Genomic DNA, 14,070 nt, shown 5'->3' on the forward strand with positions numbered 1-14,070 from the left:
CCTTCTTTAATTTCTTGTGATTTGATTTGATGATTTCATTTACTCATTTATTTTCTTTTGATTGTTGGGACATGCAGGTATGGAGTGCTTGACTGAAGGACAGAGAGTGTGTTTGACTGATTGTTATGTTTAGGAGAATATGTTTTTATTTATATTATGGTCACCAACTTTTATTTTACTATTTGCATAGACAAGTTGCTTCTATATATTTCATTTCATGTTTTTTATAACTGATTGATAGTGTAAAAAAACTTTACACTACTCATAGTATATTAATTAAATTTGGGGAAAAAATTCTATCATGTTTTATTTAATTACGCCAATAATTGTTGATGTTGTGACTTGTGACCATTGATAATTTTGTATACTTTAAAATAATTTTTAGAAGTTGGATCGAGAAAAATAGACCAACCGTGAGAAAAAGAGGATCGAAATAAATTGATATAAATGGTTTTATTTTTAGAAAGATCTAAAAAAAGAATACAAACAAAAAGAAAAAGGTGACATGAAACTAACATTTACAATGAGAGACACGAGAACTAGTAGAAGTAGGAAATGAGATTCCTCTTTCTTTCATCATACTTTCAGTTTCATAACTTAATTTCAGATAACAGTTTGGTCCTTTATCTTTTTTTATTTCAATTTGGTCCTTTTTGTCCATTTTCATATACATTTTCAAGCTTCAAATCTAATATTCTTATGCAAACATAGACGAGGATCATAGATTTGAAGATTGAAAGACCATAAGAAAATAAAATCATGAATTTTAAACTTAAAAATTCATATGAAAATGGACAAAAAGGACCAAATTGAAATGAAAAAAAGATAAAGGACCAAACTGTTACCTGAAATTAAGTTAAGGGACTAAAAGTGTAATTTTGCTTTTAATTTTCTATTTTATTATTATTATTATTATTATTATTATTATTATTATTATTATTATTATTATTATTATTATTATTATTATATAAGAAAAAGTTTAAATGAGTCGAGTTCCATGACTTAATAAGGTCAGAGCTACTTCGAAGACTCTCTAAAGAGGTTTTCGCGTTGACAACGAGAGTTGAATTTATAATTTTTTTTTTATAAATTGAACTAAACTTCATTAACTCTTGTTATGATTTAAAATAGAGAAAACTTTCAAGCTTAAAAGTGTTTACATTTATCTTCCTCTAAATACACTAGTAAAACTCCAACCCATAACTTTGAGATGCAAGACCTTTTCTTAACCATTGTCTTGTTGGCTTGACTTGGTTTTCCATCACCATCTTCTAGGTCCCACTTGTGGAATTTTTACCACCAATAGCATTCATTACCTTATTTTTGAACAAGACTATTGTGTACTTGATTGATCCCGTTAAAATTTTGATGTGGTTGTGGTTTAAAGTTTGTGATCCTAATTGTGCATATGATTAGAATCATTGGTGGATTAATTTCTAGGGATTTTGCACTAGTTTTGGCCCTTAATGGCTTTGTTTTTTGGTTGGTTTATGATCTTTGGATTTGTTGTGTTGTTTCTTTTGAAGAAGTTAAGCTAACCCATCCTGTAACACCCCGTTTTCCCAACATAAAAATTTCATAAATAATTATCAGAGTAATTCACATAAACGGAATGCTACATCTCTTTATCATAAAATCTTAACAAAATAGATAATAATTTATCCGTCAAAAATTCATCAACATAACATTTAAAAACTTCGCAACGGATTTAGTTTAACAATAGAAATAGTCTTGGCACGCAAGGCCTCATCATAAAAGTCTCATAAAAAGTCTAAAACATCTCATTAGTTCAAATCCAAAAAACTTAATCATAATCTCTTAAAACAATACGTAAGGAATAGAAAACAATAGCAAAGTCCCCATCCCGTTACGTATCAGAGCACCTAAGACACACACTTGTGAGGAGTCCACTCACGACCGCAACTAATCTTGGTTGCCTGTACCCATACGAAGAGCAACATTTTCAAGCAAAGGGGTGAGATTTCTCAAACAATAATATTAAGCATATAAATCATAAACTACACTTAACAACGTGAACATCATATAATTCGATAATTATATCTAACATCTTAAACTTCATTAACTAGCATCATTAATCTTCTTATATTAGTCACAAAACTATCATAATACTAATCATAAACATCTTCATATATCATCAATTACTAATCTTAAACATCATCATATAACATCAAATAATAGTCACCAACAATTATCACATAGCATCAATATTAATCACAAACGTCACCACATTTCATCAAACATTATTTATAAGCATCATCATATATCATCAACATATAAACATCATATATCATCTTAAATATAATCACAAACAATCATCACATATGTTATTCATCATTAGATACTACTTTAGAACTTCATAACTTAACGACTCGACTCGACTATGCAACTCTTCGTCTTAAATCATCTTGACTCAACTCAACTCGACTATGCAACTCTTATCATCTTAAATCATCTTTATATGCAAATGCATGTGATACCATTTTAGGGCATAAGCCCTCATCGTCGTGGTTGAGCATAAATATACTCCTAGGGCATAAGCCCTCATCATCGTGGTTGAGCAAAAGCTCCATCGTCATGGTTGAGCAAAAGCTCCATCGTCGTGGTTGAGCAAAAGCTCCAGGGCATGAGCCCTCATCTTTAAATGAGTATGCATGGACTCAACATCTTACGTCTTAGAAACTTCATGAACATCTTACAACTCTTTGACTTAGACCGACACTTACATCTTAAATAAGACTCGGCAGTATATGCAGCATATAAATAATTCATCTCATATCAGCATCATAGTACAACAACATCAAATGATAATCAACAACATCTTAAACATCGCATCATCATAAGCATCATAATTAACACATATAATGCATAAATAACAAGATCACATCTTTATATAACACATCATTAAATCACACATCTTCGAATAACACATCTTTATATAACACATATTTAAATCACACATCTTTAAATAACACTTCTTTAAATCACACATCTTCAAATAACAGCATCGTCAAATACAACATCGTTAAATAACACATCAATTACACATCGTTAAATACTTATCAATCAGTGTCTTACATCTTACAAGAACAATAATCACTTTATCATCATTATTAACTATTACTATTAATTTTAAAGTATTTTAAATCTCAAAGTCAACTGTTTGCTCTACCTAAAAGTCTTCGATTTCAAAATTGAAGATAAAAAGTCTTGACACACCTGTAAACTTGGTATTGAGTGAGGGAGATACCTTGTAAACTAACTAAGTTTTAACAAGTGAAGGATCATGATAATAATAGTTCAAACCACACGGGTTAGTAATTTCTAGAAGTTATTCTTAGGAGTTCATATAGGGACTTGAGCATAGCGTACTTAACTAAATTAATTAAATCTATAGCTACGATACACACCACGGAATTGCCACAATAACAGCTGATAGGGATTAAAACATCTCCGGCAAACAGGTGCACAACACACGCATAAAAGGGAAGTAAATCCCAAAAATGGTAGCCACACACCGAGAGGGGAATAATTAAAATAGGGTAATGCTAATTATAACTGAACTCAACAACAATGGAATTAATGAAAGGAAGGCAAGCACTAACTGATAATATAACTAAAGTGAAATTGGTGCATCACAGTTTGGTACCATCAGGGGTTAATTAATTGTATAGAAGACATTTTTTTTTTAGGGATTTGTATAGAAGACATATGTTGTTATATATGTGGTTATATAGGCAGAGTATAATTTGGACCACCAACTCTTTGGGTCCAACTTGGACCACTTCAATATTGGCCATAGATTTATTACTAAAATATTGGAATGGACCAGATTTATGGTGGACAACCCTTCTAGCAAGTTTACTCCAATTTCAAGCTTACATAGTTCATGCTACACCAGATTATCTCTCTTAATTATGAAATTACCCATATATCCTTAATGTTTTAATTGAAGATATCCAATTTTTTCTTATTTCTCTTCTCCACCACCGAGATCTTCTTCTTCCATTCCAATTTCTCTTCATCTTCAACTTCTTCTCCTCCACTTCTTCTTTCCATCAAACTAAACCCCAAATTTCATTCATTTTTTTCTTGTTTTCATAAACCATAACTTTGTTGTTCTTCTTTCCTCACACCATAATCTTGTTCAAGACTGTTTTTAGTTCGTTCTCAGTATCTCAGGACCGATTTCCTTCTTCCTTCTTCGATTAAATTTCCAGTTTAAGATTCAATTTTGCTTTTGTGGGTCTGGATTCTGTTTCACACGATGGTGGTGGCTTTCTCGTGACTTGGTTTTGGTTTCACATAGTATTATTACATAATTCATGTTTCAATTAAGCTTATCGTAAAAATGGGTTTTAAGGATGAATCTACTGATGAACAAATATGAAGGAGTCCTTGTTGGTGATGTGAATGCAGAGATGCTGTAAAAATGGGTTTTGAAAAGAAATAACAAATATGAATTCACTTCTGCGGGTCCACACTACAATTTAATATGCCTTTTAATTTTTTTTTAATTAAAAACATGTAAAGGGAATTGATACAATGTGATGTGCTTATGGTGTTGTCTGAGCTTCTTGACCTGCTATTGTAAGTCATTTAGGTGGTCCAAGTTGGATCCAAAGAGTTGGTGGTCCAAGTTAAATGGACCCTGTTATATATATGCACATGTATGCTAGATAGCCGAATCAAGAATTTTCAAGGACACGACAGCAGCTTCAATTGGAATTTAAGGGATAATAAGAAAACTAGAACTTGAAATTCGATGAAATAATAATGACATGCGACAACAATTGAAAATCAATATGAACAATTACTATTTAATAATCACGATTTTAACTTGAAAATATCACAAATTCAAAAACGAAAATCAAACATATAATTACAGCAACTTAAGAGAACACGAATTAAACACATACTCATCAAAAAAATTAAGAAAATAATGAAAATTAACAACCCTTCACTAGCCACATGAGTACACAACCCTATGATGAATAAAACTCCCCTTACAAACTCATCCTAAAGCATGTTAGATGCAATCTAATGATTCACAGACCTAATATTAGTGAAAGATAGTCTCACCCTTACCTTAAATTGTTTTTCTGAAATCAAAAGCAGCGTTCTTCGTTCCTAGGGTTCTCTCTCTGAGTTCTCCTCTTTCTTCTCTTCTCTCTTGTTCTTCTCTTTTCCAAAAAGCGGTTTAAAAAACTCTTTCTAACCTAAGCTTCCTTATTTATAATACCAAATACTCTTCCTAAACCTATTTAGGCCCAATAACTTATTCTTCTTTCTATTTTAACCTCCAATTCTACTTACACTAATAATTTTCATATTCTAATAAATAATAGAATAATGCCACATAATAAAATACTAACACCTCATATATATAAATAAATCACATAAATAGACTCTAACTTAATAAAAATAATTAAATATCAAAGTGGGCGTTACACATCCAAATTGGTACGTGATGAATCGAACATGAGACCTTAAAGAGGAGCATACTCTAAGGTTGTTAGCCAGTAAAGTTTAAAGTTACAAAATTCTCCGAATCCATGTTGGAAGTTGTTGGTGTAACACCCCGTTTTCCCAACAAGAAAATTTCTTAAATATAAATCAGAGTTTAACAATTTTAAACGGAATGCTACACTTCTTAAAAATTCATAAACTGAATAAATAACAATTTATTCTTCAAAATCATTCAACATAAGTATTTCTAAACTTTGCAGCGGAATTAGTTCAACATCATAAAAATAGTCTTTGGCACCAAGACCTCATCACTATAGTCTCATAAATAGTCTAAACATCATGATTTGTTCAATCCGACAACTTCATTATAATTCTTATAAAAACAATACGTAAGGAATAGAAAGTAAAGACATAATCCACATCCCGTTACGTATCAGAGCACCTAAGACGACACGGCGGAGATTACTCACAACAACAGCTAGTCCTGGTTACCTGCGCGTTACCAACGTAAGGGCAACATTCAAACAGGAGGGGTGAGATTTCTCAAACAATAATATAAAGCATATAAATCATATAAAGTACATTCAACAACTTAAACATCATATAATTCATTAATCATATTTAACAACTTAAACTTCCTTAATTAGTGTCACTATTCTTCCTATATTAGTCATATACTCCGTATCATATCATCATATAAATATCATCACATATCTACAAATATTGGTCATAAGCATTATCATATAATCTCTTAATCATAGTATCATACATCATCTTAATCATATACATAAACATCATCATATAACATCTTATCATAAATCACATAACATCTAACATCAACAATAATAATAAGCATCAACATCTAACATCAATAATAGTAGGCATCACCATGTAATTCACGTAATAGCATTATCAAAACATAGCATTTATTGGAAACAACTTCATAACCAAGTTCAATAATCAACTTCATAAACAACATCATCATTAAATCATAATCACAATCAAATACCATCATCGAATATCATCATTAAATCATCATTAAATATAAGTTATGACGACTCTACAATGCAACACCAACTTCAACAACAACTTAGACAACTTCAACAACAGCTTAGACAACTTCGACAACAACTTAGACAACTTCAACATGCATGTGGTACCACCAGGGCATTAAGCCCCCTTCGCTAAGGTCATATTTGGACCTGTCGGGCATTAAGCCCCCATCGCTAAGGTCATAAAGAACCTGTCGGGCATTAAGCCCCCATCGCTAAGGTCATAAAGAACCTGTCGGGCATTAAACCCCATCGCTAAGGTCATAAAGAACCTGTCGGGCATTAAGCCCCCATCGCTAAGGTCATAAAGAACCTGTCGGGCATTAAGCCCCCATCACTGACTATGCAACGACACAATCTTCCTACAACTTGACAACTTAAACAACATCATGAACATCTATGACATCCTAACATCTTAACATCTTGACAACATAACATCTTAACAACTTGATGACTTCATAACGACTCGACGACTTAACAACTTTTATCATCTTAACGTCTTAACATCTTAACATCTTAGCATCTTGACAACATATGGATCACATAAATAATTCATGTCATATCATAATATAACAATATCAAATGATAATAAATAACATCTTAAAACATCATATTCATCAATCATAAACAACTTTATATAACATCGTATTTAACATCGACAATAATTCACTATGTATCTTTGTAAAAACATAATAAATTATCCACAATATATTTTCATGTCAAACCAAAGCTACTGGAAAGATATCACAAATATCAACAACTTTCATGTTTACAACAAAGATCAATTCAAAACAGAAACATATGAACAAAATGCAAAAACATGAAACAGAGAATGCTGTCACCGTACAATTTTGCTAAGACCTCCCTGTAGTATTTTCATCATAACTCACAGACCAAACATCATTTTCACGTCAAACCAAAGCCACTAGAAAGCTAACAAAATTATCTAAAACTTTCATGTTTACGCCTAAGACCAATTCTGTACCGATCAATACCAGTTTTCATTTTAAATTCAGAAAAGTTGTGCTGAAAGTCCATAAAAATTCACTGTGACCTACGTGCAGTAATTTGACCATAACTCAAGTTCTATATATCTTTTTGACGTGAGACCAGCGGCATTAGAAAGCTAACATCCATACCTACAACTTTCGTGTTTACACCTAAGACCAATTCGGCACCTACCAATTCCAGTTTCAATATCAAAATTCGGGTAGAATGCAGATTTTCTCCAAGTTTCACTTAATCTCATGGTTCTAACCTCAAGGTATGTACACAATTTCTATGGATTATCTAAGGTATGTTCACAATTTCTACATCAATTCAACAAGTTTTCATCATCTAATCATCAAATCTCTCTTTCAAAACCCTAATTCTCAAATTCTCACAAACTCTCCCCAACTTGTTAGATGTAATCTAATGATTTAACAACTTAATATTAATGCAAGATAGTCTCACCCTCACCTTAGATTAATTCCTGAATCAGCAGCAGCGTTCTTCTTTCCTAAGGTATTCTCCTCTTCTCTTGACTTTTCTCTTCTCTTCTCTTCTCTTCTTTCTTGTTCTCCTCTTTTCCAAAAAACGGTTTAAGGTCAACTTTTTCCAACCTAAGCTTCTCTATTTATAATACTAAAATATTCTTTCCAAATCTATTTAGGCCCAACAACTTATTCTTCTTTCTATTCTAACCCCCAAATCCACTCACACTAATAATCCTCATATTCTAATATATAATATTTCTCTACTAAATATAGTCTTCCACTAAATATATAATAATATACCATATAACAAATAATAGCATATTTCATCAAAATATATATGTATATAATATTTTAACACCAAATAACAAATATACCTCTTCATTGAATAATAAATATATTTCTACACTAGATAACATATATATTTCCACACAAAATAACAAATATATTTCTACACTAAATAACATATATATTTCCACACAAAATAACATATATATTTCCACACTAAATAACATATATATTTCTACACAAAATAACAAATATATTTCTACACCAAATAATATATATATTTCTACACAAAATAACAAATATATCTCTTCATCAAATAACAAATATATTTCTACACAAAATAACTCCACAACTTAATATTTATTTTATTTTCGAATCTTATTTTATTAAACAATAAATCTTATTTTATTAAACAATAAAATAAGTCACACGTCTCATAAATTTCTCTAAAATCATATAAATCACATAAATCTTATAAATCACACTAATCATATAAATATATTCTAAAACTCATTTAAAATAATTAAATAAAAAGGAGGGCGTTACAGTTGGGTTCGACAGATACTGAGAGCATTCGACAGAAGCCACAATTCGACAGAAAGTTAATTCGTAAAGAAGTTGGTTTTAAGTGGCCAGACACGTAGAAGACATGCAATTCTTGTCGAAGACATTCAGTTCTTAGCAGTTATTTTTCCTATGTATATATAGTTGTTTTTCACAGGAAAAACAGGTCACAAATCATTATTATAGAATTCTAGCACTCAAAGTATCAGCGTTTAAAGAAAAGAGTCACATGATGTATGTAGTATGATTTGTCGAACCCCCATTACTTTAATGCAATGCAATTTACTTTTTAGAGTAAATTACACTCCCCTCCCCTCAAAGATGCTTGAATTACACTCCCCTCCTCTCTTATGTTAAAATATACATTTTCCTCCATTGAAAAGTAAAATCTACACTTCCCTTCCCTATAAGATGCTTGAATTACAACTCTCTCCCTTAATAATTAAATATACAATGCACTTTAATCTATTTTAACATAAATAAATATTTTTATGACATATACTAATTTTGAACCACCATTTAAGAAAAATAAATTCATTTCTTTATAATTTAAATGTCAATGATAATTAAATTTAAATATTTTTCTATTAAGTTTAAAATTTATAGTATAAAATTAACTTTTAAATATCCATATTTTATTGTCGTTAGTAATTTTTCACATATTTTAATTTTATTTTTGGTTGTTTCATATTTTATAATAGAGTTTAAAACTATATGTTAATGAAATTGTGAATAAAAAATAGTGAAAAATATGTATTCAAATTTTGATTATATTAAAATAGACCCGCAAAACTAAAAGAAAATATTGAGGGAGTAAAGTGTAGATTTTAACATAAGAGGGGAGAAGAATGTAATTCAAGCTTCTCTTAGGGGAGGGGAGTGAAATGTTTTCTAATATGTTTTGAATAAAAGGGGAGGGGAGTGTATATTTTAACATAAGAGGGGAGGGAAGTGTAATTCAAACATCTTTGAGGGGAGGCGAGTGTAATTTACTCTACTTTTTATTTAAGTTCTACGGTTTAACTTTTAAGTCTTTTACTTGAATTTTATTCATTGATTTCTGTAGAAAGGCAGTTATCTTCGTACAAAACAGTTTTATTCATCTTGTTCATAAAGCAAACAATGAATATGATGAACATTCAACTATATTCTGGAAAAGATTGCACAACATGTTATAAGATTTCTGGTTTGATCCTGCTTGTAATAATCGAAATTAGACTTATTGTTTACCAAAAACACCGGTAAACAAATGTCTTAAGCCAACACCATCAGATCAACCCAATTAGATTGAATTTGTTGTATTGTAATTTTTGCTCTTTGTTGTTCTCGGCACATCGTATGCTTAGAATAGTTTTTCTGAGATTTTTTTTTAAAATTAGCGCAATTTACTCAATATATCTTATATTTAGGAACAAAGTAGTACTAAACTAATATTACTTCATACTTTTTAAAAGTCTGCATGTTAAAGAGTCTCACATAAGATAAAATATGATATGAACATAAGTTTATAAACGAGTACAAAACTCTCAGATTTTGTCGGGTTGAGTTTATAAGTTTTAATAATCAAAGTTTGACAACAATATAGCTAAAGTCTAGAAAAAAATTTATAAATTTTATCAAAATAAAATAAGTAAACGTCTCATAAAAAAATTGGTCTAGTCAAGTGTTTTTCATAGAAATTCTAGTCAAGGTTTTATAATAAACAGATAACGAGAAAGAAATTTTTTTTTTTCTTTTTCTTTCTAAGCACATAAAAATATGAAATTCCACCGCGCCAGAAACATCCACCAAAGAATCACCAACCTTACTCAAAACCAAACCAACATTGCAAAAGGTGGCAAATTCATCACTGAATGCAACGTTAAGATTTCAGAAAATGGACGAAATGGTAACGTTAAAGCTGCAGAAACAATCTTCAACAGAATGCCCCGAAAGAACATTGTCACTTGGACAGCCATGCTCACTGTCTATGCTCAAAATGGTCAAATTACGAATGCCCGTAAACTGTTCGATGAAATGCCCGAACGAACGACCGTTACTTATAATGCCATGATCTCCGGTTATATTCGTAATGGTTGCAATGTCTCTAAAGCCTACGAGCTTTTTACCTCGTTTCATGACCGAAATGAGGTGTCATATGCTGCCATGATCATGGGTTTAGTTAAGGCAAGGAAGTTTGATTTGGCTGAGAAACTTTACCATGAAGCTCCGCGTGAGTTTCGTGACCCGGTTTGTTCAAATGCTTTGATAAATGGGTATTTGAAAATGGGTGAAACAAATGAGGCTTTGAGGGTTTTTGAGAATGTGGGTGAGAGTAAGAGGGATGTGGTTTCGTGGAGTGCTTTGGTTGGTGGTTTGTGTAGAGATGGGAGGGTTGATTATGCTAGGATGTTGTTTGATAGAATGCCTGAGAGAAACGTAGTTTCTTGGAGTGCGATGATTGATGGGTATATGGAGAAAGGTTTGTTTGAAAATGGGTTTTGTTTGTTTTTGGAAATGAGGCGGGAAGGTGTTGTTGTGGTTAATTCGACTACTATGACTATTATGATTAAAGGTTGTGGAAATTGTGGTGCTGTGAAAGAGGGAATGCAGATTCATGGGTTGGTTTTAAGGTTGGGATTTGAGTTTGGTAGTGTTTTGAGTAATACTATTATCACTATGTATTCGTTGTTTGGGTTCACTGACATGGCAAAAAAAGTGTTTTCTGCTATGGGTAATAAAGATTTAGTTAGTTGGAATTCTTTGATTTCTGGATATATTTATAACAATGAAGTGGATGCAGCTTATGGGGTTTTTGAGAGGATGCCGGAGAAGGATTTGATTTCTTGGACGGCCATGATCAGGGGGTTTACAACAGATGGAAGAATCAGAAAGGCCGTTGAACTGTTTGATACGTTGAAAGAGAAAGATGATTTTGTTTGGACAGTTCTTATATCTGGTTTTGTGAATAATGAGGAGTACGAGGAAGCTTTGCATTGGTTTGTTCGGATGAAGAGGGAAGGTTGCAGGCCTAATCCTTTAACTATCAGCAGTGTTCTTTCCGCTTCGGCTTCTTTGGTGGCACTGAATGAAGGGCTTCAGATTCATTCACATGTTCTGAAGATGAACTTGGAATATGATCTTTCAATACAAAATTCACTTATATCATTCTATGCCAAATGTGGAAATTTAACCGATGCTTACAAGATCTTCGTAGACATTGTTGAACCGAATGTTGTCTCTTACAACTCAATCATCAATGGGTTTGCACAAAATGGCTTTGCCGAAAAAGCTCTCAATATGTATAAAACAATGCAGAGTGAAGGCCTTGAACCCAACCGTGTTACTTTCCTTGCTGTTCTTTCAGCTTGCACTCATGCAGGACTTATTGAAGAGGGGCAAAATTTATTTGGCACCATGAAATCTCATTACCGGATTGAGCCAGATGCTGATCATTACGCCTGCATGGTTGATCTACTTGGCCGTGCTGGTTTGCTCGATGAAGCTAATGATTTGATTCGTTCAATGACGGTAAAGCCTCATTCTGGGGTTTGGGGGGCTCTTCTTGCTGCAAGCAGTGCTCACCAACGTCCTGATCTTGCCAAGCTTGCAGCTCAACATATTACCGAGCTGGAGCCTGCAAATGCGACTCCTTATGTGGTATTATCCAACATGTATTCTGCTTCTGGACAAAAGATTGAGGGTGACTTAGTAAGAAAGACCAAGAATTTAAAAGGAATAAAAAAAAGTCCTGGTTGTAGTTGGATTACTATTAAAGATAAGGTTCATCTGTTTCTTGCAGGGGATCAATCACACATGAATATTGAAGAGATAAAAACCATAATACTGACTATAGATAAAGGGATGCAGTGGTTGTATTATTATGAACACTGAATTGAAGTCTCTTGGTGTTCTTTCTTAACCACGGTATGTATTAGTACTAACCCTGTAAGTAGAAAGACCAAGAATTCATCTCATCTACCTAGTACCTGATATGGTACATGCTGAAAAAAATAGATTAAGATCAAATGTATTATTATCCAAGAATCTCTTCAATTCTAATGTAACTTATTTTGCCTTTCTAGTTACATGTTAATCTCTCTGGTTTGTAGTAGCAAAGGTTTCTTCTGTTTTGATAATATTTTTGCGATTATTAAATATATGGAACCCTAAACTCATAACAAGAGGAAACTAATTTTCCATTCCCGAGCATATATGATAACTAGAATTGACTTTTGTAATGTTCATTATGTTTGCAAAAGTATGCATATATTGGTAATTGCATCCAAATTTCACACATTTAAATTCGTCTCAAACCTATAGAAACTGCTACTGTTTTAAAATCAAGCTTCATTTATGTAATGTTTGTTTTGTGAATGTTATTTTTGGAGGCTAATAGATGGATCATGTGATGATTATATGCAGGTTCCCTTTGTAAAAGATAGTCCATGAAAATACTGCTAGCATACCCTCAGCTAAGGAGAGGATAATATATAAATCCTCAGCTGTTAGGCCTCTGATGCCAGTGCCATATGAAAAATAGATCATTTTACCGAAAAGAGTTGTAATGAATCCAAAGTGATGTATAATATCCAATTGCACTCAAGGTAATTTCTTTATTTGTCTTTACTCCTTCCGTATCAAATCAGATAACCTTAGATATTTCACTAGAAAATGAGCATCTATTTTATATTGTGTTATGAATATGGACAACACAGGAAAAATACAACTTGAATTCATATCGAACAGATCAAAATAAAACCTATGAAGACCTTGACACTCTATAAATAATGTGGTTAAAGTCACGTATCTTGTAAAAGAGGGAATTATAGAGCAGAAACAGAAGAATTATATGCATATCTCATCTAGGATCAACTCACTTAAGAAAATTGTTCTGTCTTACAAGAGCACCCACCTTGAAATATCTTGCAAGTATAAGTGAAATATTTTTTCACGAAGTAAGCCAATGATATTTCATGTTAAAGTTCTGATGCGATATCGTCGAGCCTTTGTCTGTTTATTTATTCTAATGAAGTTTTTCTGCTTAATTTTTTTTTTTTGGTATAGATAGAAAATAGGCAGCTCAAAATATGAAATAAATGTCATGGAAGAGTTATTGTAGAGCCCTTCCCAATAAGGGATCGCATGGACCTTTTCTGTCCTCATCTCTCTCCCACCACTTTCCCAAGTTAGAAAACACTGTGGAATTGCCTCTTTCCCTCTCT

General features: G+C 32.0%; 1 protein-coding gene across 1 annotated transcript; it reads left to right on the forward strand.

Moving 5' to 3' along the window:
• The first annotated feature begins 10,578 nt into the window (after nucleotides 1-10,578).
• LOC146949253 (Tetratricopeptide repeat (TPR)-like superfamily protein) lies at nucleotides 10,579-13,398 on the forward strand. Its single transcript, XM_085745342.1, has 2 exons — nucleotides 10,579-12,772; nucleotides 13,271-13,398. The coding sequence occupies exon 1, from the start codon at nucleotides 10,625-10,627 to the stop codon at nucleotides 12,737-12,739; it is 2,115 nt and encodes a 704-aa protein (XP_085601468.1). The 5' UTR covers nucleotides 10,579-10,624; the 3' UTR covers nucleotides 12,740-12,772; nucleotides 13,271-13,398.
• The last annotated feature ends 672 nt before the right edge of the window (nucleotides 13,399-14,070 follow it).

The sequence above is a fragment of the Medicago sativa genome, chromosome 2, assembly GCF_051527215.1.
Source record: "Medicago sativa cultivar Bolivia chromosome 2, Bolivia_mono, whole genome shotgun sequence".
NCBI classification, from domain to species: Eukaryota; Viridiplantae; Streptophyta; class Magnoliopsida; order Fabales; family Fabaceae; genus Medicago; species Medicago sativa.

Excerpts from the sequence above, each read along its gene's own strand:
- LOC146949253 (XM_085745342.1), top strand. The coding sequence starts at position 10,625 with ATGAAATTCCACCGCGCCAGAAACATCCACCAAAGAATCACCAACCTT.